General features: G+C 44.4%; 1 protein-coding gene across 2 annotated transcripts in view; it reads right to left on the bottom strand.

The window, feature by feature from the left end:
- zgc:162160 (uncharacterized protein LOC561782 homolog) overlaps window positions 1–8,903 on the bottom strand; it is an 8,936-nt gene extending 33 nt beyond the window's left edge. The window contains exons 1-4 of one of the 2 annotated variants that reach the window (XM_041225866.1): window positions 8,019–8,903; window positions 5,198–5,316; window positions 3,494–4,346; window positions 1–725 (exon numbers count right to left, since the gene is read on the bottom strand). The exon at window positions 1–725 is cut by the window's left edge and continues 33 nt beyond it. In XM_041225866.1, the coding sequence (XP_041081800.1) occupies window positions 433–725; window positions 3,494–4,346; window positions 5,198–5,284 (1,233 nt within the window). In that variant the 5' untranslated portion in view covers window positions 5,285–5,316; window positions 8,019–8,903 and the 3' untranslated portion in view covers window positions 1–432. Of the gene's footprint in view, window positions 726–3,493; window positions 4,347–5,197; window positions 6,453–8,018 lie in introns of those variants that run through there. The other variant, XM_041225867.1, reaches the window with a different exon arrangement.
- Window positions 8,904–23,879: the final 14,976 nt, after the last annotated feature.

A 23,879-nucleotide genomic window follows, 5' to 3' on the forward strand; every position in this document is an offset into this window, starting at 1 on the left:
GCTGCCAGACTGCTTTCCCACACTTGTAGTTCTCAACATAGTACTCCAGTGCTTAGGCCCTTACATTGGTTACCAATGAACTACCAAATTGATTTTAAAGTTGATGTAAAAATGTAAAAGGTCATTCATGGATTAGGGCCATCCTGTCTCCAAGAACTACTAACTGTATATATTCCTATTCGTTCCTTGAGAACTATTTTGGTTCACATCATTAGGCAGGTTGAAACAGTGGATTATTCTAAATCTACTTATGAAAAACATTAAAACAAAAACAAAAAAACATGGGCTTTACTATAACCAGCTGTACTGTACATCGGAGCTCTTTTATACAGCATGCTGGGATGCCATGGACTTGAAAGGAGGGCACTATATAAAAATACATTTGCGCTGTGCTGTGTTGCATTGTACTGTGTTGTATTATATTGCATTGTCTTATTCAGGGTCTCCTTTCTCCATTCTGTTGACGTCTCCGTTGATGAGGTCCTGGGTCTCCCCTCTCTCCGCCTCCTCCTGGCTCCGGGGCAGTCTGGGGGGGTTCCCTGGGGGGGTGTCCAGCTCGGACAGCTCCTTGGCAGAGCAGGAGGGGGTGGGCGTCTCGTAGGTGCTGTGGAAGGTGTCGTAGTCGACCTCGTAGAAGCCCTCCTCGAGGGTCAGCACTGGCATGAAGCGCTGCCCCCACATCACCTCCGAGTTCAGGTAGGAGCTGCGCGCCTGGCAAGTCATCCCTGTCAACGCCCAGCGAGCGGGTTAGACAGCGGGCGCAGAGGGTCTCGCAACCAAGGGAAAGAACAAAATGCTGCAACATGGCCACAGCACAGGGTAATCAAGCACATTGAGAGCATGATAAAACACAGGTCTGGTAAAGCATAGGGAAGCATTGTAAAGCACAGAGAGGTCTGGTAAAGCATAGGGAAGCATTGTAAAGCACAGAGAGGTGTAGTAAAGCATAGGGAAGCATTGTAAAGCACAGAGAGGTAAGGTAAAGCATAGGGAAGCAATGTAAAGCACAGAGAGGTCTCGTGAAGCATGGTAAATGCAGAGGTATAACTTTTATAAGGGTCATACTGAATTTTAAACAACTGTAAATGTATTTTAGGGTTAAACTGAACATAACTGTGTGACGCTGGCAGATTTAAATACATACAAACCAACACACACACTCACACCAATAGACAGAGACATCTCCAGCACACTACCACTGTACACTCTTCATCATTCATTTGAGCGAGATTACTCTTTCCAGACGACTGCAATTCCTTTACAGATAGAGGAAACAGACTGCAGTGGCGTCGGGAATTCCTTTGAAAGATGCCTCAAAAACCAATTACAGATCTTGTGTTCTGCATCAGAGCTTTAGAAAGCTGCATTACGAGACCTTTCGGTTTGACTAGAAGCTGTCACGGAGCGCTTTGGCACAGGAGTGTGGCTAAAATAACTTTCCCTTTGAAAGCCATTGTAGCCAACAAAATAATTCCCTGAATCTTCATCTTAAGAGTACTAAATTTAGAAAGACTAAACTAAATAAAAAGACAAGTGTTTCGACTGCAAGTCTTTCTCAACGCGTTCAAAGTTTGAGAAAGAGCAGATCATTTCATTACTAGGCTCTATTAACAGTGCATTCAATCCAGCGTCACATGCCTTAGCAGCAGTGGGTGCTTTGGGCCACCTTGTGGTTTTATTTAGAACTGCAGTCGGCTAAATCCACATCTAATGTAACACTAATGAGGTTCTTTCCCCATATAAATAAAAAAAAATAATTGAAATACTTTTAAATGAAAATTATATTTATTAAATGTGCAAACCACTAAGCTACTCCCTGCCTTCCACACTGCAGCCCAGCGCTTTCTCTAACCACAGAGCTACTCAAACCCACCGCCTTCCACACTGCAGCCCAGCGCTTTCTCTAACCACAGAGCTACTCAAACCCACTGCCTTCCACACTGCAGCCCAGCGCTTTCTCTAACCACTGAGCTCCTCAAACCCACCGCCTTCCACACTGCAGCCCAGCGCTTTCTCTAACCACAGAGCTACTCAAACCCACTGCCTTCCACACTGCAGCCCAGCGCTTTCTCTAACCACAGAGCTACTCAAACCCACTGCCTTCCACACTGCAGCCCAGCGCTTTCTCTAACCACTGAGCTCCTCAAACCCACTGCCTTCCACTGCAGCCCTGCACTCTACCCACTGAGCTACTCAAACCCACTGCCTTCCACACTGCAGCCCAGCGCTTTCTCTAACCACAGAGCTACTCAAACCCACTGCCTTCCACACTGCAGCCCAGCGCTTTCTCTAACCACTGAGCTACTCAAACCCACTGCCTTCCACACTGCAGCCCAGCACTCTAACCACTGAGCTACTCAAACCCACTGCCTTCCACACTGCAGCCCAGCGCTTTCTCTAACCACTGAGCTACTCAAACCCACTGCCTTCCACACTGCAGCCCAGCGCTTTCTCTAACCACTGAGCTACTCAAACCCACTGCCTTCCACACTGCAGCCCAGCGCTTTCTCTAACCACTGAGCTACTCAAACCCACTGCCTTCCACACTGCAGCCCAGCGCTTTCTCTAACCACTGAGCTACTCAAACCCACTGCCTTCCACACTGCAGCCCAGCGCTTTCTCTAACCACTGAGCTACTCAAACCCACTGCCTTCCACTGCAGCCCAGCGCTTTCTCTAACCACTGAGCTCCTCAAACCCACTGCCTTCCACACTGCAGCCCAGCGCTTTCTCTAACCACTGAGCTCCTCAAACCCACTGCCTTCCACACTGCAGCCCAGCGCTTTCTTTTTCTCTCTTGTGAGTGACCATATTAGTGTCCTCTGACACTAGTTCTGAAGTACTAATTGGCAGGTAGTCAATCTAGTGTAAATGCTAACCGAGTACTGACCTGCCTCTCATGAATTGTGAAATGGAGAACTTGTCTCGCGTGGGGGAAAAAAAAAAAAAAAAAAAAAAAACATTTTAAAAAAGACTTGACTGGTCGATAACAAGCTGTTCGCAACAAATCCTCCATAAAGAAGCATAGAATCGATTAGTCAGGTCTAATGACTGCACTGGAGCCTCCAACTACAAGGCCTCGGTAATCAATAGTCTAATTTCTCCGATATACTCTATACACGCCAGAGCACATGGATTAGGAAACGAACATGACTGATTTCCCAAAAGCTTACAGATTTTCTTTCTTACAAGTCCATGCTAAGGTCCAGTAGTTACTGATTGAAATCCCACCTCTGCCCCTGACTGACTCACTGTGTGTGTGACCCTGAGCGAGTCACTTCACCTCCTTGTGCTCTGTCCTGCGGATTCCTGTTAAATCAATGTCCTATTGCAAGTGACTCTGCATATAATGCACAGTTCACAGCCTGCCTCTGTAAAGCGCTTTGTAATGGTGGTCCATTATGAAAGACCTTATATAAAAATAAAGATATTATTATTATTATTATTATTATTATTATTATTATTATTATTATTATTATATGATTCTCTCTTACCGGTTGCCTCCACCATCCCCTCCAGGATGACGACGATCTCAAACTCCTCCTTCTCCAGCTGGGCCTGGGAGAGTTCCCAGAAGGGGCTCAGCTCGTTGAACTCGTGAGAGATGATGAGGGGCGACACCAGGAAGAGGCGGTCGTCGCCCGTGTCGAAGCCCACGTTGATGTCCGTTTGGTTCAAGGGGATGAACTCCCCTTCCTTGGTCTGCTTGGACCGGATGAGCTTGGCCCGGATGGAAGCCTCCACGATGTGAGAGTTGCGCAGATCCCCGACTCTGAACATCAAGCACAGCTTGCTGTCCCGCATCGACACCACGGCCTTGTGGGAGAACATCAGCGTCTCGGCCCTCTTGTTGGGCTGGGAGATCTTCACGAACATGCAGCCCACCATGAAGGCGTTCACGATGGAGCCCAGGATGGCCTGCACCAGGAGCAGGGCGATGCCTTCGGGGCACTTGTCTGTGATGACCCGATATCCGTAGCCGATGGTGGTCTCGGTCTCGATGGAGAAGAGGAAAGCCGAGACGAAGCCGTTGAGGTTGTTCACGCAGGGTGTCCACTCGTGATCCTCAGTGTGGTCCAGGTCCCCCCGGATGTAAGCGATCAGCCACCAGATGAAGCCGAAGAAGACCCAGGTGCTGGTGTAGACCAGGGTGAAGACGAGCAGGTTCAAGCGCCACCGCAGGTCCACCAGGGTGGTGAAGATGTCGGTGAGGTAGCGGTAGGTCTCGCGCACGTTGCCGTGGTGCACGTTGCATTTGCCGTCCTTCTCCACGTAGCGCTGACGCCGCTTCTTGTCGGGATCGCCGCCACCGCCGCCCGCTACCACCAGCGTGCGGTTCGTGGGCACCTGAAACACAGACAGGGGGCGCTATCATGACCAGGCCTTTCGAGCGCGCCGCCTCCCTGACCTTAATTCAGGAAACGTGTTACCAGTACGGGGTTGCCTATGAGATGCATTTTAAACACCCGTCAAATCCAACTGGGTAGACACGTGTGTGTGTGTGTGTGTAGACATTCCAATATCATTTTATAGATTACATCAGTTAAATAAAATATCTAAATTATGTTCATTGTGATGAAAGAAATTTTGGCCACAGCTGCAGAAACACAACGTCCAGAAATCGCCTCTCCTAAATTGCAGAAGTGACCCGTTTGCTGTTCTTTTGCACTCGCGTTGTGGCCGGATTGTAAGAGCCACCTGGCTGGACCCTTGGCTTTCACAGTGAAAGGGTCGCGGGGAGGTCGTGGCTCGCACTGCAGCCCCGGGACTCTGCAGCCTGGGAAGCCCAAGAGTGCGAGGGCAAAGTGGCGGCCATTCAGAAACACAAGGCTTATAGACAGCCCGGGTTATTTCATGGAGACCTGTGTTCTAAATATGGTGTTTTTTTTTTTTTTTTTTTTTGTCGAGTTTATAACACCGTGTTAACTATTCTTACTACACAGAGCAAGGCTGACTGATTCTTTCTTTCTTTCTTTCTTTCTTTCTTTCTTTCTTTCTTTCCTTGTAATTTAAAAAGTGGTTTATTTTGATAATATTTGTAGCTTGTCCTGCACTCCGGCACAGCCTGCGCTATTAGAGCTGCAGCGTGCAGACCGCGCGTTAGTGACGTGCGCAGCGGTCGTCTCCAGAGTTTTCGGTGCCGCTGTAACCGGTTTCCATTTGGGGAGGCGGGACGGGGCAGAGGGCGGCAGGCTTACCTTTTCCTTGGGGGTGTCCCAGTGCTTGGACAGCTTACCGCTGCTGTTCTCCACGCCCTGACCCGCAAACCCCTTCACGGTGCTCATCTCGGAGTGCAGGACTCTCCCGAACTCGGCAACTGAAACAAAAACAATGTGATCGACCCGCACCCCCCAGTGCAGAAGGATCCCAGTCCCGGATCCCGCTCCGGGTTTGTTTAACAACTACAGTGAGATCAAGAGCGGCCACAGGATCTGGCTGGAGGCTGAACTGGTCAACACCAGACTATAGTTGGTCAGGACTTGAATGGTCGATTTTAGCCACCCTGCCCTCATTTTATATCAAGGCATCACAAAAGCACCTGGAAGGGGTAAGTTTGCAGAATAACAATCGGTAGCATTTAGACTTCATTTTTGCAGGTTAACAAAAAATTGAGTAACAATATAGTTAAAAGAACATTTTAAGTAACAGGTAGATGCCAGTTTAAAAAAAAAATAAATAAAAAATACTGCAAAAAATTACGAATTTCTCAAATAAGAGGGTGTTCAAGCTGTGTGTTCTGAACACAAGATGCCATCTGCACTCAAGATAAGAGTATTGGCATATTCTCACAAATTACTGATTGAACTATTGTTTTTTTAAATTTTATTTTAATCTACAACGTGTCCCGGAGAGGCCGGTGCTAGTCTTCAGGGAAGGACTTTAATGAGCACGAAAGCCCGGCTCCTCGTTCCACAGACAGCAGATTAAAGAAAATAGAGGCTGCCTTTTATCTCCGTTTCCCCAATAAATTCTAATGAGTTTATAATGCGAGGCCGCACGGAGTTGGCCAGCGAATAAGTGAACGCGTAATTAAGAGGCAGTGAAGGGAAGCTTTTCTCTCGGCAAATTTTGTCAACAGCAGCCTGTATTTGTTTTTGCTTGTCAGGTTAGGTTTTGACCCTTTCCATGCAAGAAAATAATCTTTCATTTCTAATACCAATATCTGTATATACGGTGAAAATACGTTCGAAAGATAAATCCACTGATTGTGTAACATTGCCTTATTTATTTTTTTTCCATATCAATGCATATTTAAGCAAAGTAAAATTTTAAAAGAGTAGTTATAACAGATCATTTCAACGAGGGTGTGTCTAATAGTGCAGTGCTGTGCTTCTCAACCCACCGCACTTTATAAGTAACTTGTATGCAACTGTTTAAGAGCTGGAAACCAGTCCGGCAGTGTCTGCACCAGCCTGACCAGTCCAGCAGTGTCTGCACCAGTCTGACCAGTCCAGCAGTGTCTGCACCAGTTTGACCAGTCCAGCAGTGTCAGCACCAGTCTGACCAGTCCAGCAGTGTCAGCACCAGTCTGACCAGTCCAGCAGTGTCTGCACCAGCCTGACCAGTCCAGCAGTGTCAGCGCCAGTCTGACCAGTCCAGCAGTGTCTGCGCCAGTCTGACCAGTCTAGCAGTGTCCAGTAAACGCCCAGTCTTATCATTCCCAGTTGTAGCATCAGTGTCACCAGTCTCAGTATTAACGTCAGTAGCAGTGAACCAGAAGCATGTCTCTCAGTGAATGTATAAACCCATTTACTGATTCACATTGAGAAGTTCTACTCTTTTCCTATTTAAAATCACACATTTCTGACAGTGTGAAGGGAGTCATGTTAGGTTGGTGTGTTTTTTTTGCTGGGAGACAATTTGTTTTAAAAAATATGGATCATGCAATTTCAAACATCAACCAAGGCGGGTCACTGGCTGAAGAATTAGAATTGCCGTTTGCATGAATACTCTGCAATCTTTATAATATGATAACTTTTACCTTCATGGCATACATATCGAGGATATGCAGGTTTTACTGTTATTTTTTATAAAGAAAGATTTTTGCCTCAGTAAAATGTATTCTAGAGCTACGCCCTGCATAGGGAATTTAAGCCCACCGCTAATGCACGGGTCCACTCGGCCATCTGCTGCAAGACAGACTATCGTGAGTGAAGATCCTTATGAACCTGGCACAGTAGCTAGTGCAGGGCTGGCTGTCCAGTCGCGGGGCCGGAGATCCACTCTGTTTAACAGGTCACGTGATCAAACGGACATTTCCGATATATATTTTTGTGGTTTATTTGATTACACGATGTTAAATAAAATATCTAAATTATGTTTGCATGTTTGGTTTTTTTTAAAACTATATGCCTAAAATTCTAGGAGATGCAAAACTTTTGGCCAGGGCGGTAGGTTAGCTGCATGAAAAGATAATCCATTCAAATCAGTTATGGCCAATGAAGGCAGTATATATGTGCGTATGGACAGTATGCATGCACGCTGTAGTTTAGCTTAATAATAATAATAATAATAATAATAAATAATAATAATAATAATAAATAATAATAATAATAATAATAATAAATAATATATTACTGATAAAGCTTATGTAACATTTTTAACAAACATGGCAATGTACTTTAGACCCAAATAAAACACTAGAAATGTGATTGTCCAGATTGTCTTAATTGCTTGCCCAGCGACCCTACAGGATTGCTAGTTAGTTTATCACGATACATGAACGTTGTTACACGTGGACCTCGCCGTACACACCAGAGCTCTACCGCTCCAGCCTCTGTATCGCCGTCCTATTCACTCCAGCGCAGAGAGAGACACACATGAAGCGTCAGGGGAATGCTTTTCAGCTCATTGCCGACAATAGAGCGCAGTGTTTCTGGTATACGCACTAAAATAATCACAAATTAAAAAAAAAAAAAAAAAAAAAAAAAACTATGCAAAATTAATAACACGTGCCCAAATACCCAAATCACAATACCTCGATATCACATAGAACGCAATACATTGAATTTACTGTACCTGCTTCGTTCGGATGCTTGCGATCTCCGACTCGTAACCGTGCCTATGTGTCTCAGGCGATAGTTTGCAACACCGCTTCGGTGAAAACAGACGCGAGAAGGGCTGATTTATGAACTAATGATGAAATATGTTAAATATATCTCCCTTTGGTATAGAGAAGAGAAAAAAAAACGACCTTCTAAGGATGTTGAAAAACATGTATATATATTTTGAGCATTTCACTTATAATGCAAGTTTTAAAACATATTATCGGGGAAGGACATTGAAATAAACGCGTTGCAATAAAGTCTGCGTCGTGAACAAAACAGCGTGTATTTAGTGCAGTCCTTGGGTATTTCCCGTCAGTTTTAAACAGAATAATAGCCCGCTGGTCTCTATAAACTTGCCCCGGCAGACTGTCCGTCTCCGGGTGGTCAGAAAACCTCTAGCCGGAGATGGGTTCTCCTACGTCGGTTGCAGTTTCGCCCACGGTCCGCAGCAATTTTTCTAAATCACAGCAGTCGGCGCAGAGACAAAACAATTGGAATATAATCACATTCACAACCCAAATTAAAATAAAACGCTTTTCTTTTGTACTCTGGAACGGGAGAGCGAGTTATGTGCAAAGCTGGAACCTGTAAAGTACAATTCAAATGAAGGGCTCTTGCTGCGCCTGCAACAGACTGGGTTCAATTCACTCTCTTCAACTCCTTTGTCACGTCCGTTCTCTCCTCCCTCTCCCCCCCGGTATAATTTGATATATATTACAGTCCAGATATGTTTGCAGCACCGCCTCTTTCACGATACGACCCGCTCTCCACCTCGCTGTCTCTTCGCATACTGTTTATCCTCTCACAGCACTGTGCAGTATTGTGTTGTAACCTGCCCGCCACATCACTAAACCGACATGCGCCGATTTCAGACTCCAGTTACGCATTTCTTCTGTCAAACCGAATTAACATTTCGAGTGGTCTGGTATTCAATTGGCCACAAGAGGCCAGCTCCAGTAATTAACCCCTGAAGGTAAGTGGTGTGCAGCTTCGAATTGGTATTTTAATTATCCTTTTAGACGTGTAAATATTCTGAGCGTTTTTGTTTTATTGCAATTAGTACTGCTCTTCTGTTCCAGCTGCCTGCCCTGTACATAATTACCCCTACCTGGGGTTTACCAACATATAGACACCTTTGTCTGATCTAGCCTGCATTGTCTATGGCAGCTAACCAGAAGTAAATAGCAGCTCTAAAATAGTCTGATAAACAGCTAAATTTGGCTGTATATGCAACTTAACAGCTCAAGCTATATATAATCGGAATGCTTATGTGAGCCTTCACCATTGCATTGGTTAAGACCAAAGCAAGCTAATAGAATCCAAATATAATATAAGCACTTATATATATATATCTATTTTCATTTATTGTATTTATTTGGGGACTTTGATATCCTTATATATACTATTATGATGGAATTCCTACAACAGCATATAGTTTTTGCCGAGAGTACCTCTTTTCATATATGGGTAAAAGATAAAAGTAAATAAAAATAAACCCCCCTGAACTCTGAATAGGACACAATAATAAAATAAATGAGGCTGGAATGGATGTTGTCGTATATCAAACAGCTAACAGCTCTCGGTCTTATATGCGACTCCGTTCATCAGATGACAAACAGACTTGTTGCATAACCCATTCCACTGTTAATAATACATCCACTGTATGATGATCTTGCATATCATTTGCGTGGTGTCTATACAGCACTGCAGTGTCCTCTATCTGCCTGTGCATGAGATTAGTTGTCTATTTCCCCTCCAGTCCAGTTTCCTAATGGCTCGTAGTGTTGACTTGGTTTCATTTCATTTAATAGTGAAGGTACACTAATTCACACCAGGGACTTCGGCAACAGTGGCAATAGCTCAGAAAGGAAGGAAATTCGTTGGAGACTCAGGACAGAGGGAAAGAGACGCTTCTTCACACAGAGAGCAGCGAGGGGATGGGATGGGCTGCCTAGCCACGCTGTTGAGGCTGAAATCGCTGGGCTCCTTTGAGACCTGACCTGATAAAGTTCTGAGATCAAACGGCTGCGAGGAACCGGCCGAGTGATGGGTGGATAGTCTACTCTCGTCTTAATTTCATGTATTTACTACTATGTCAATACTAAAGATGTCAACTATATTTAACCTGCATATTTTGGACAACGAAAGGCAAAATTGTAAAAGTTTTAACATTTGAACATCTATCTATCTATCTATCTATCTATCTATCTATCTATCTATATGAGCAGCTTTTTTTAAAGGCACTCAATCGATTAAACTCAAGGGCTTTACGTCATAAATACATAATGAGGAATACATGATTAAAACAGAATACATTTTTAGAAAAAAAAAAAAAGAAACTGTTTTCCCAGCGGTCATATTCATAATTAAAATCTCAAACCGAATGTATCAATCTATGTTGCCTGTCTACTACCAGATTCGGTTTGGAATTGGCCTGGTGTTGAGAAAGTGTAATAAAACAGAGTGAAAGCATAGGGAAGCATTGCAAAGCACAGAGAGGTCTGCTATAGCATAGGGAAGCATTGTAAAGCACAGAGAGGTCTGGTAAAGCATAGGGAAGCATTGTAAAGCATAGAGAGGTCTGGTAAAGCATAGGGAAGCATTGTAAAGCATAGAGAGGTCTGGTAAAGCATAGGGAAGCATTGTAAAGCACAGGGAAGCATTGTAAAGCACAGAGGTCTGGTAAAGCATAGGAAGCATTGTAAAGCACAGAGAGGTCTAGTAAAGCACAGAGAGGTCTGCTATAGCATAGGGAAGCATTGTAAAGCACAGAGAGGTCTGGTAAAGTATAGGGAAGCATTGTAAAGCACAGAGAGGTCTGGTAAAGCATAGGGAAGCATTGTAAAGCGCAGAGAGGTCTGGTAAAGTATAGGGAAGCATTGTAAAGCACAGAGAGGTCTGGTAAAGCGTAGGAAAGCATTGTAAAGCACAGAGAGGTCTGTTAAAGCACAGAGAGGTCTGCTATAGCATAGGGAAGCATTGTAAAGCACAGAGAGGTCTGGTAAAGCATAGGGAAGCATTGCAAAGCACAGAGAGGTCTGGTAAAGCATATTAAATTAAACTGATAAATATGATAGGAGAAACAAACTGAGTTGGCAATTGCCTGCAGAAATGAAATGATAAAATCAATGTGGAGATCTTATCATTGCAGCCCTGAAAAAACACAGGATAGTCTGCAGCCGAATGAAGAAAATAAACGGTGACATGAGACTGAGTCTCGCATTTACACTCCTTAATAACTGACACCGAATAAGATCTTAAATACAACCTGTAATAATTCTAGAGAGATAATAGAACTGCTTTATAAATTCATCTCTGAGTTCATGACATCGACCAACGGCAGTATAAATGAAAATATGTATTTTCCACATGCAATGTTTAATACACTCGTGCACTATATTGTTTATTTAAACACAGCCTAGACTATTTCACACTATGTTCTTTGGTCTCGCCTCTCGAGGTACCCGTGCCCGCAGATAAGTGGAGAGGCTGACCGTAGGGAAGCCATGGGCAGGGGGGGGGGCAGGATAGCTGCCCTCCCCCGTTAGACGAAGCCAAAAAGCAAGTGGAGGCCGGGGAGGAGCGCAAGGGTGACGTAATGCATTGAGGCGAGCTATGATTCCCTTCGTTGCTGCTCATTGGACGTATTTATCAAAGGCAAATAAGATACTGGCTATTTGATGGACCAACCACCGCCTTGCTTAATTTATAACGCGGGTATGTTATTCTCTGTACTTTTGTTGTAGATTTATTACAGACAATTGCTTGTAACACATTGCGACATTGCCAGTGCTTCTATAAAGAAAGATATGCCATTATTTTGGTGTCATTACAAGAAATAGATATACCGGTTAGTGTGTGATGGACTGGAGATCTTTATTAAGGGTCAAACCTCCCTCTGATCTGCCGGTGACTCTAAATCATCCCCTGGCTCCCCGGCTCTTGTCGCATCCTTATCTCAATGTGTTTTAAACCCCGTGCAGGCCTGCAGTTTTGTTAATTATAAATATAATTATTTGCACTTTATTTTGCACAGATCTCTCTTCTTAGCTGACCCCCAACGGCCGCTTTTACATTTCAACAGGCCGACTCAATTATGCAGTGATAATTACGCTGATCAGATACCCACAGCGCTGGCTGTCCTCGCTTACATTTTTACACGCTCGTCTCTATTTCCGAGGCTTTTCAGCGGCTATCAATATATAGTCGCCGATATATATATTATATATATATATATATATATATATATATATATATATATATATATATATATATATATATATATATATATTAAAAACAAAAAACCCTCAAACCTTTATAAACACGGTTCTTTCAGAAGAGCGCATGACAGTATATAACGAATGAAACACACAATAGGTAAGATCGAGGGCGCTGGAACTAGGGAACTAGGGGTGCTGCAGCACCCCCTGGCTTTGCATGGCTTCCATCATATAGAGGGGTTACAGTTTTGTTCAATGGCTTTCAGCAGCCCCGCTTTAAAAATCGTTCCAGTGCCACTAGGTAAGATTTATTGAAGTATTCTGCTAGCTACAGTCACTTCAAAATAAAGAAAAATTACAATTGAAAAAAAAAAAAGTATAACAGAGGGAGGTAGTACCGTTCGTACACTCGCTTATTGGAGCTGCACACGTCCTTGAACCATGAGCATCAAAAATACATCAAAATGACAACCCCTCCCGCACCAGTGATGGAACCATCACAACACCCCGGAAAATAACTGATGCATTATTAAAATGTATTTTGTATATAATGATTGCAAATGGCTTCACCGCCTTTTTGGCAAGTCACACAAATAGACCGAAGCCTCTTAAAACCTTGACTAATACAGGAATTGAGATTGACTGGTTGGGCTAAACCGCGGCAGCGACAGGGATCCTGTCATTAGCCTCTTTATCTGTTCAGACAGCGAACGGAGGTTATTCTCAAGGGACTGAACCGTCTTCCGCTTTCATTTATCATGACGTTACCAAATGCCACTCGTTCCAGGCAGTTAGCTATAGACAAATTATAGGGTGGTTCGTTGCATGTTAAATATAGCCTAGTGCGACACTCGCTGTAAGAGGCCGGGAGTTGATCAGTGAAAAACCAAGGTCGTTCGTTGTTTTTTAATGGTGTTCTTCTAAGTAGGGCTGGCAACGGACACTTGCCTCGGCACATTTGAAAAGTGACGGTCGACGTCAGAAACTGGTAGTCGACTAATCGCAAGTCACGTGATTGCGAAGCGATTAATTTCAGATGTAAGTCTGGTTGCGGTTGCAAGAGCGTCCCAGCCCCTGCGGATAAATAGTTCAACACCTCCTGCTTTTAAGCTACAGCGTCTGCGCCAAGCCATGCAAGCGCTGGGCTGACTGGAAGCCCATTGTGCCCTATCTGTTTCACGCATCGCGGTCCTTGCGCCAGGTTGCGGGACACTGCGCAAAGCGTACAGCCGTTATCAAATGCTGGCCTCTAGCGGCCGTTAAAGGTGACTCGCAAGGAGCTGGTTTTGATTTAAGAGTTAAAACCGATGAAGGGAGATTTCCACAGCCCGCATGGGTAGATTTAAAAAAGGGCTGTGCTGAATCATTGTGCGGGACCCTGAGCAAGTCACTGAACCTCCTTGTGCTCCGTCTTTCGGGTGAGACGACGTTGTGAGTGACTCTGCGGCTGATGCATAGTTCACACACCCTATTCTCTGTAAATCGCCTTGGATAAGGCATCTGCCAGATAAACTAATAATAAATGACTATTTCTCCCAAAGCTATTAATAAACTGCAAACTTGATTAAATCATTTAAAATGGGTTTGAAACACACACACACACACGCACACACACGCACACACACACACACACACACACACACACACACACACACACACACACACACACACACACACACACACACACACACACACACACACACACACACACACACACACGCACACACACACACACACACACACACACACACACACACACACACACACACACACACAGACACACACACACACACAAAAACATGCTTAACACGCCATTCCTTAGGCCAGAGATACACGAGCAATTGTTATTGTCAATTCTTGTTGAAAGTGAATTGCTGGAAATAGAGCAGTGGTCTATTTTACAACTCGATTGCCAGAATGGAAACGTGTTGACAGCTCGTATTGTCAATTAACAATACACGCTGTAAATAATTAAGAGTTCATCGGATTCTAGCCAGATGCTGGAGGAGCGAAGGATAACAGCGTGTGGAAGAGGTGCAAAACAGAGGCAGTTATCGTGTTCACAGTGTAGAGACAGGCAGACAGGCAGACAGACAGACAGACAGACAGACAGAGACAGGCAGGCAGGCAGGCAGGCAGGCAGACATTATAAAAAAAAAGAAAGTCATGTGTTGAAAATCTTGACCTAGGGTCTTGTCAATTTTCAAACCAGCGGCCCTGTACAAAAGCAAATGTTGTAATCTCCGTGTATCTGAAGGTATGAACACCATCCCCCCCCCTCCCCCCTCCTGCGGCTTGCTGTGTGAAAAAATCTGTCTGGCTCCTCAGTTGAGTTTCGTGTTTAGATTCAATCCAACTGTGCCATCTGGCCGACTCGTTTGAGAAGTGAGAACAGAGGCATCGCAAGCACACAAAGGAACTCTACAGCTTTGGAGAAAAGTTTAGCATCACCTAGAATTTTAGGATTGAGACTATTATTATTATTATTATTATTATTATTATTATTATTATTATTATTATTATTAACCTGTATGAACGTAATTTTGATATTTTATTTAACACCATGCAATCAAATAAACTACAAATAATAGCAGGTACAGTAGTATTTCATGTCTAGATTTGGAAACGTCAAATAACTTTTTGGCCCGAAGTGTACGCGTTAAAGATACGCCCGCCTGCATTGTATCGTGAGACTTTGGGCTACTAAAAAGGGCTTTTTATGTTCCGGTGTTAAAAACAAACAAACAAACAAACAAACAAACAAACAAACATCCTAACAACCTCAGAACTCGTGCTTCTGTATAATTGCCCGCAGAGGAATATTCCCATTAACCATTTGGCCCAGTACTTTGAATAAGACAGCAGCGCGTTATGTAACACGCCATTAGTGTGCTCGACTTGAGATAAATTCGGGGGTTGCTGTGCGTGGGTGCCGGTGAACAAGAGGACATTACCGGTAATGAATGCTAAGAGGTGGCTTTAGTGGTTCTGTCTCTTTCCCGTTGCCGCTGAGAGACGAAAAAGCAGGCCATTAAGTAAAAAAAAAATACAGGTCCTAGACAGTCCCCCCCGAGGACCCGCCGTCGCCTCTGATTCGGTTCCCTGCCTACCTTTAGGACGGGCCGCTAATGTTCGTCGGCAGAGTGCGTGTGCGTGTGCGTGTGTGTGTGATATAATATTACAACACTTTCTTGATTCGGAAGCTAAAGATAACATAATACAGAACCTCGTCGAATTGCCAGGCTTCTAGCTTAATATACCAGAGCCATTGACAGTGGCTAAATTAAACGTGTGTAACTCGAAGTCACTGTCGTGTGTGAAGTTGTTCCTGTCCGTTTTATCGGCTGAGTCTGGGTTCTGTTGACAGAAAAGTTAAGACGACGTGAACACTTAGCTTCTCTCTCTCGCTCTGACAGTGCAGAATACAAGCGCGGTGTGACAGGAGCTGTTTCATCTGTCTGCTTACCCATCTGTCTTCACGCTGCGTGTGCTGCAGGAATCTGACGCAGCATTGATATTGCATTCACGACTCGTCTGGTTTTCAGTATTCAGGAGCGTTGATGTGCTGTCACTGTTCATTGAGGCGTGGTGCGGGCTGAGCTCCTCAAACCCACTGCCTTCCACACTGCAGCCCAGCGCTTTCTCTATCCACTGAGCTACTCAAACCCACTGCCTTCCACACTGCAGCCCAGCGCTTTCTCTATCCACTGAGCTACTCAAACCCACTGCCTTCCACACTGCAGCCCAGCACTTTCTCTAACCACTGAGCTCCTCAAACCCACTGCCTTCCACACTGCAGCCCAGCGCTTTCTCTATCCACTGAGCTACTCAAACCAACTGCCTTCCACACTGCAGCCCATCGCTTTCTCTAACCACTGAGCTACTCAAACCCACTGCCTTCCACACTGCAGCCCAGCACTTTCTCTAACCACTGAGCTCCTCAAACCCACTGCCTTCCACACTGCAGCCCAGCGCTTTCTCTATCCACTGAGCTCCTCAAACCCACTGCCTTCCACACTGCAGCCCAGCGCTTTCTCTAACCACTGAGCTCCTCAAACCCACTGCCTTCCACACTGCAGCCCAGCGCTTTCTTTCTCTAACCACTGAGCTCCTCAAACCCACTGCCTTCCACACTGCAGCCTAGCGCTTTCTTTCTCTAACCACTGAGCTCCTCAAACCCACTGCCTTCCACACTGCAGCCCAGCGCTTTCTCTAACCACTGAGCTCCTCAAACCCACTGCCTTCCACACTGCAGCCCAGCGCTTTCTCTAACCACTGAGCTCCTCAAACCCACTGCCTTCCACACTGCAGCCTAACGCTTTCTCTATCCACTGAGCTACTCAAACCCACTGCCTTCCACACTGCAGCCCAGCGCTTTCTTTCTCTAACCACTGAGCTCCTCAAACCCACTGCCTTCCACACTGCAGCCCAGCGCTTTCTCTAACCACTGAGCTCCTCAAACCCACTGCCTTCCACACTGCAGCCCAACGCTTTCTCTAACCACTGAGCTACTCAAACCCACTGCCTTCCACACTGCAGCCCAGCTTTCTCTATCCACTGAGCTACTCAAACCCACTGCCTTCCACACTGCAGCCCAGCGCTTTCTCTAACCACTGAGCTCCTCAAACCCACTGCCTTCCACACTGCAGCCCAGCGCTTTCTCTAACCACTGAGCTACTCAAACCCACTGCCTTCCACACTGCAGCCCAGCGCTTTCTCTAACCACTGAGCTACTCAAACCCACTGCCTTCCACACTGCAGCCCAGCGCTTTCTTTCTCTAACCACTGAGCTCCTCAAACCCACTGCCTTCCACACTGCAGCCCAGCGCTTTCTCTAACCACTGAGCTCCTCAAACCCACTGCCTTCCACACTGCAGCCCAGCGCTTTCTCTAACCACTGAGCTCCTCAAACCCACTGCCTTCCACACTGCAGCCCAACGCTTTCTCTAACCACTGAGCTACTCAAACCCACTGCCTTCCACACTGCAGCCCAGCGCTTGCTTTCTTTCTTTCTTTCTTTCTTTCTCTTTATTTCTTTCTTTCTTTAACAGGTGATAGATGTTCTGATCCACATACAAAATGCGTGTGTTTTTATTTTTCTCCCCAATTTCCCAGAACAGCTCAGGAGAACTCAAGTGGGCATCCTCTGATTCCTCTTGCCTAAAGACTCTCCTCTTTGGAATGAGGTTTTACTCAGTCTGGCCCAGATACGAGGAGCCATAGTGCTGGAGATTACTTTTCCACTGCGAGGCTTGAGGTGCAATCTCGCGCTCACCCTCTCCAGCCACTCTTGACAGAATTGAACGCATCAGAATTCGTTCTTTTTCCAGGCTCAGAATATGCTTTGCAGAGTGTCTGTTGATTAGACCCCCCCCAAAAAAACCCTGAAATTGTACCCTCCCTCTAAAAAGGTACAGCACCATGTAAAAGCGTTTTAAAATCGATGTGGTGTTTAAATGCAGCTGCTACACACTCGAGGATGGTTTTATTTAGAAATCCGTTTCAGAGCGTTTGTTCAATAATTACAATCCTTGTGTAGGAGACACTGACAAAAGCCCACTCTCGTAAAGGCAAGATAGAAGCAATTTGTCCACAGTAGGACATTTGTCCATTGAATCCTTCTTCCAATGTCATTTGTAGTTCAGTGAGGAAAGGTGGAGGCTGGGGAGGTGGAGGCCAACTCTGGCGCACAGCGGGATGTCATGAATGATTTTTCACATTCGAAGCACCCGTCTCTTCTCTGGCCCAGTGTTTGATCTCTCTCTTTGCACAGCCTTGTATAAATAGCAGGCGAAGGTCGGCAGTGATTTGTCATTTTGCTCATGGCTGCAGAGCCCAATCCACAGAAACAACTGGAACATTATTCAAATCAGTACAAACACAAGAGATACAGCTTTGCATATAACTGCTGGGGAAAGTGTCAACAAACTGGGCTGAGTACTGATTGATCAATTTATTTTAATATATGTATCGAGGTGTTTTCTTTTCGTACAGATTTTTCTGGAAGGCAAGGAAAGCAAACTGAGTACTTTATACAACCTAGTGTAGCACCAGATGTGTGTTTTAAAAAACGAAAATAGTGTTTGCTTTAACTTGAACCTTTTTTTAAAAAAAAAAAAAACAGTAATCTGAGAACTGTGCAATCTGCTTTTAAATTGTTTTATCTTTTAAATGTTTTCTACATGGCAGTCAGCTGCCACGGTGCATGGCTTCCCTTTGCAAAGGTGTGAATTACAACCAACTGCTAGCAAATAAATAACCATACTTAAACTGTTTTACAGAATATTGTAGATATTAAGTTTTATTAGACTGTTACTGGACAATGTAGTTACCAGCGGATCAATATATGCTAACAACATAATAAGACTCTGGAATGTTTTACGTAGCAGTGACGGTGTGAAAAACAAATCAATACACTGTGATTTTACCTTCTAGGCTATCTCTATTGAGTTTGCAGTTTCATTATTAGAAAGAAAAAGGCTGACCCTGAAACAGTCTTTAGGTATTGAACACCTACACTTTTTCTTCTGTTTAGCACTAAGCTCGTTTTATTTCTCATGCTGGCCGACGATGAAATAACATCATCTTTTAAAACTTGCTTGCCCTGGTTTGCCATGTTCATTAATATGTTTTAACATGCCTCCCTGTTCTTGCTTGCCTCTGCTCTTCCATGCTTTCACTGTGCTTTTCCTATGGGACACTGGTTAATACGCTTCACTGGACCTCTCTGTGCTGTAAGGCTCATTTCCTTCTGAACAGGTTGAGTCTTTTTCGGGTAATCTTCAAATTGAAAGAGTTTTTTTCAGGAACAAAGCAGATCCGAAGACTGTGCAGGATGCAGTTGAAGGATAATGCTGCAGGCAAAGTCACAGGTCTCAGCAGGTGAAATCTGGAGCAACCAAGCTGTGGGTAACCCTACAGGTCCTGACGGGTGGTCTTCGAGCCCCCTGCCCTGGCCTCGAGATGCTGCCTGAGCTGCCAAGGCAAAAGAGATGGCATGCCTGCGCCCTCATCGCATCGGAGACTTCATTTCTGAGCTGGCATCGGCGTAGCTGTAGTTTTTCAGAGCCCTGTGCTTTACAACGCTTCCCTATGCTTTACCAGACCTCTCTGTGCTTTACAATGCTTCCCTATGCTTTACCAGACCTCTCTGTGCTTTACAATGCTTCCCTATGCTTTACCAGACCTCTTTGTGCTTTACAATGCTTCCCTATGCTTTACCACACCTCTCTGTGCTTTACAATGCTTCCCTATGCTTTACCAGACCTCTCTGTGCTTTACAATGCTTCCCTGTGCTTTACCAGACCTCTCTGTGCTTTACAATGCTTCCCTGTGCTTTACCAGACCTCTCTGTGCTTTACAATGCTTCCCTGTGCTTTACCAGACCTCTCTGTGCTTTACAATGCTTCCCTGTGCTTTACCAGACCTCTCTGTGCTATATATATATATATATATACACACACACACACACACACACACACACACACACATATATATATATATATACACACATATATATATATATATATATATATACACACATTCTCAGGAAAACTCTAATGCTGTGCTTTACAAATCTCTGGAAATGGGGCAGAGATGGCAGATGTCAGATGGCAGATGCAGTGTACGTGTGCTGCTTTCATCTGACTGCCAATCTAGCCTTGGCTTAGCTCATCGTTTGTAGCCTGTGGTGTGTCGAGAATGAATGTCTTTCTCTGAGTTGAAGAAAAAAAAAAAACACTTCAGTTTCAATTTGTTTCAGTAGAGCTTCATCGTGTTCCTTTGTCCTTTTAGTGGCATGATGATGCACATGGGTAATGATTTCAGAACCATGGTACTGGATCAGTACCAGAACCACATTTTGACATCCTCTCCTGATGTATCGACGCCGTTCCGGTAATGCTTCAGCTTAAGGAAGTTCTCCGTTTCCCTGCCTTTTATTTTGGGGTGATCTGTTTTCACCTCCAGGGTCATGTCACCTCCCTCACATGTAACTGGCTGAGGAGCATATCAGTCAAAAAGGGAAGCAGCTGATTGGATATGAGCCAGTGAAGGGTAATTTCACCCTCCAGGTGACCCCGGAAGTGCAAGGCAGTGAAAGCAGGGCTCGCAAACAGAGATTTCTTGAACCCAGTGTAGTACCAGATCTCCTGTTTTTAAATGGAACGTGGTTCTTTTAAAACTGTACATTTGTGACCCCTATGAATGGATGCCCATGGCGAGATTTTGTGAGCTGTAATTGCTAATGTGTTGTGTACTTATTTGGATGTTATTATTTATTATAGCACATAGCTATATAGATATTATAGCAATTGTAAATATTAAGAGCTAGTAGAATGCTCAAAGGTAAATTCGAACAGTAAATTAGTGTTTTTGTATTAGAGACGCGGGCAATGTATAATACGATTTATTTAGCTTGGCAGCGGTTCGCATTTTTAATTATTATTATTATTTTTATTATTTTGATCTGTTTTCTGGATTTGGTATTGTGGGTAATGTTGCTGTCTCCAACACGGTGCAGCTTTGCATGCACGAAGCTTGCCACAGAACACATTCCGATGCTACAACGACACTCAGCGGTATCCCTTTGAATCTTGCTAGGGCGTTTCTGTTTACCGCACCTTCCCTATGGATAATTAATCCGTCAAGGATGGGGGTGGGGGTGCTTGCAGGAAGAGCATAATTAAACACTTAGTGTCCCAGATTTTGAAAACAGACTGTTTGCTGTCGTTTTTATTTTTTCCTAGCGCCCGATTCAAGACCGTAGAAATGATAGTTGTCTCTACCTCGCGGTGACGATTTGAGTCGCTCCGTTTTCTGATTTAAGAGGGGAAATAAAACAGCCCTTAAACACATACAGAAATGTCAGATACTTGGCGCTTGTTGTCGTTTTTTTTTTTTTTTTTTTTGACCACACTCGCACCTCTGGCTTGCTAAATATCTTGGCCTCTCTGATTTTAGACAATTGCCTGCTGAAATATATTTAATTTTACTAACCCTTTCAAGCATGCCGAGCTCTACTACTCATAAAATCTACTTGCAGTGCATCAGAAATTCAGATCTGAATGAAATATTCATTAAAATGATCTCGTAAATAATACATAGTCGTTTATTATGCAGACAGGGCACGCTGATAAACGACACACACACACACACACACACACACACACACACACACACACACACACACACACACACACACACACACACACACACACACAAAGCCACATACAGCAGCGACAGCAGTGGTAATAGACTGGGTTATACGGCATATTACGTCGAGTGATTTAACCGTGGGAATACTATAGTGGTGTCTATGTTAATTTAACTACAGTGATATGCAGCTTTCAATTGTTTAAACGCGCCAAAACAGGGGTTCATGAAGTGGGGGGTCTCTGGGGTGTTGTGTGACAAGCATGGTACATCTTTAACAATAAACGTAAAGATGTTGGTTGAAGTCTTACCGTTTTTAGAGATTCTCGCTTTAAACTTGTCAAACACTACTGAAGCAGTGGCGCCCTCTGCTGGCAAACGGGTGTCATGAATACAGCAAAAAAAAAAAAATCAATTGACACCGAAAACATGCAGACAGTTACTCTCCCATGCGAAAATCCATCGTTTTTTTCACCCCCCCGCAGATGTGCAGTGAAATGTAAATATGTAGGGGTCACCGTTTCTTTACCGTTTGGGATTGCAGATTCGACTTGAGTTCCCTCGAGGCAAAGCAAAACCAATCAGTTATGCCCTTCCTCCAGCCCAGGCTGTGGCTCCAGATCGCATCTCTTGCAGAAAGTAATACAAAAATATGTATGCTGATTCTCATGTACACATTCTGGTGAAAACAAAAGACTAGACGATAGATTTGGAGATTGAATATTAAATAGCAAGCAGTCATATGAAACCCTCAGTTTGACCTCGAGTGACGGCCCTGCTGGGTATGTTTGCAGTGCTCCCCATGGCTATACCAGCGGCACTGGAACGAATTTTAAAGTGGGGGTGCTGAAAGCCATTTAACAAAACTGTAACCCCTCTATATGATATGACTCCCAGCACCCCTAGTTCCAGCGCCCTTGGGCTATACAGTACGATGCAATCACCCTTCTTCACCATGGCTTGATGTGTTTTTTTTTATATGCTTGGTGTGCAAGGTGGGTCACACAGTCATGGGAGCGCAGGTTCGCTGTGTGAAGTCACTGGTCCTCGCAGGGGAATCCAGAGGGAGCGTCGCATTGGCTCTGGCGTGTAAATGAGCTCGGCCGGACCCCTGCAGGGCTGACCCCCGCTCTGGAGTTCCTGGGTGTGGAAGAGGAAGCTTGCTCGTTCCTGGGATCAGAGGACGCCCACTGAGCCTTCGGTTCTCCTGAGGTGGGCGGGGAATCGCTGGGGTGAGAGGGGGGGGGGGGGGGGGGGGGGGGGGGGGTTGGGGGGGGGTGGGGGGGGGGGGGTTGGGGGGGGGGGGGGGGGGGGGGGGGGGGGGTAATAAATTATAAGATATAATTTGTATCAATCTTAAATTCTTTTTATTACCCCATTTTATTAACCTGGACATTAGATAATTGTGTGTGTGTGTGTGTGTGTGTGTGTGTGTATATGGCTATATATTATATATAGATATATAATATAATGACCTGCTGGCTCTTTGAGAATATCTATATAAATATATATATATATATATATATATATATGATATAATATATATATATATCTAATATATATATATAATAATATGTTCCATAAATATGCTCCATTGTCAGATGTTCCACAGAAATATGCTCCATTGTGCTTCTATTTTCAATAACAATGACCCCTGGGTGTTCACGTCAGACTGTTCAGGGTTTTTATTACTTCTCTTGACAGCTCAAGCTCGGAAACCACTTTCTTTAAAAAAAAAAAAAAAAAAAAAGAAAGAAAATCGATTCTGTATGCTTTTTGCATTCTCCACACAGATTCGCTGATCAAGGTCAGCATGAAAAGCCTGTCTAGTTTTTCTCTTTGCTGTACTGCGCAGTGCTGACGTGCCTTTCAAATCCTGTGACAATACAACTGCATTGTGAAGCCAACTTACAAGAGATCCCCTCAGACAACAAAGAGCAAGCCCTCGTATATTCTACCTTCAAGCTGAGGCTCTCAAATAGACCCCCCCCCTAGTGCTGTACTTACCAGTTATTTTAACTTCCTGACGACCCCCCCTCACTGAAATTAAATTTCAGGACCCACAGAGTTGTCTGCCTGGATGATCTCTCACAGTTTACCGCAGGATTGCTGCATAGCAATGTTGGCCCTCCTGTGCATTTCCCATAGTTGCACTGCGCTTACCATAGCTTATCAATGTATTTGTTAATATGCTTTACAGTACTGCTCTGGGCTTACCACTAAAAAAATTAATACAATAGGCATATGAAAAACATAGCTTAGTTGCCTAGTATTCAAAGTGATTCAAAACAGGAGTAAAAATGCATTTATTAAGATAACTGCGATATTTAATACTCATGCTGATCTGTTTATTTTTTTTTAAATTAGTAGTAGCAATTAGTTTTTTGTTATTTTCTCCCGAATTTAATTGTGCCCAGTTATTTTTAGGCTCGGCTCGCCCCCGTGCTGACTCGGGAGTG

The sequence above is a fragment of the Polyodon spathula genome, chromosome 24, assembly GCF_017654505.1.
Source record: "Polyodon spathula isolate WHYD16114869_AA chromosome 24, ASM1765450v1, whole genome shotgun sequence".
NCBI classification, from domain to species: domain Eukaryota; kingdom Metazoa; phylum Chordata; class Actinopteri; order Acipenseriformes; family Polyodontidae; genus Polyodon; species Polyodon spathula.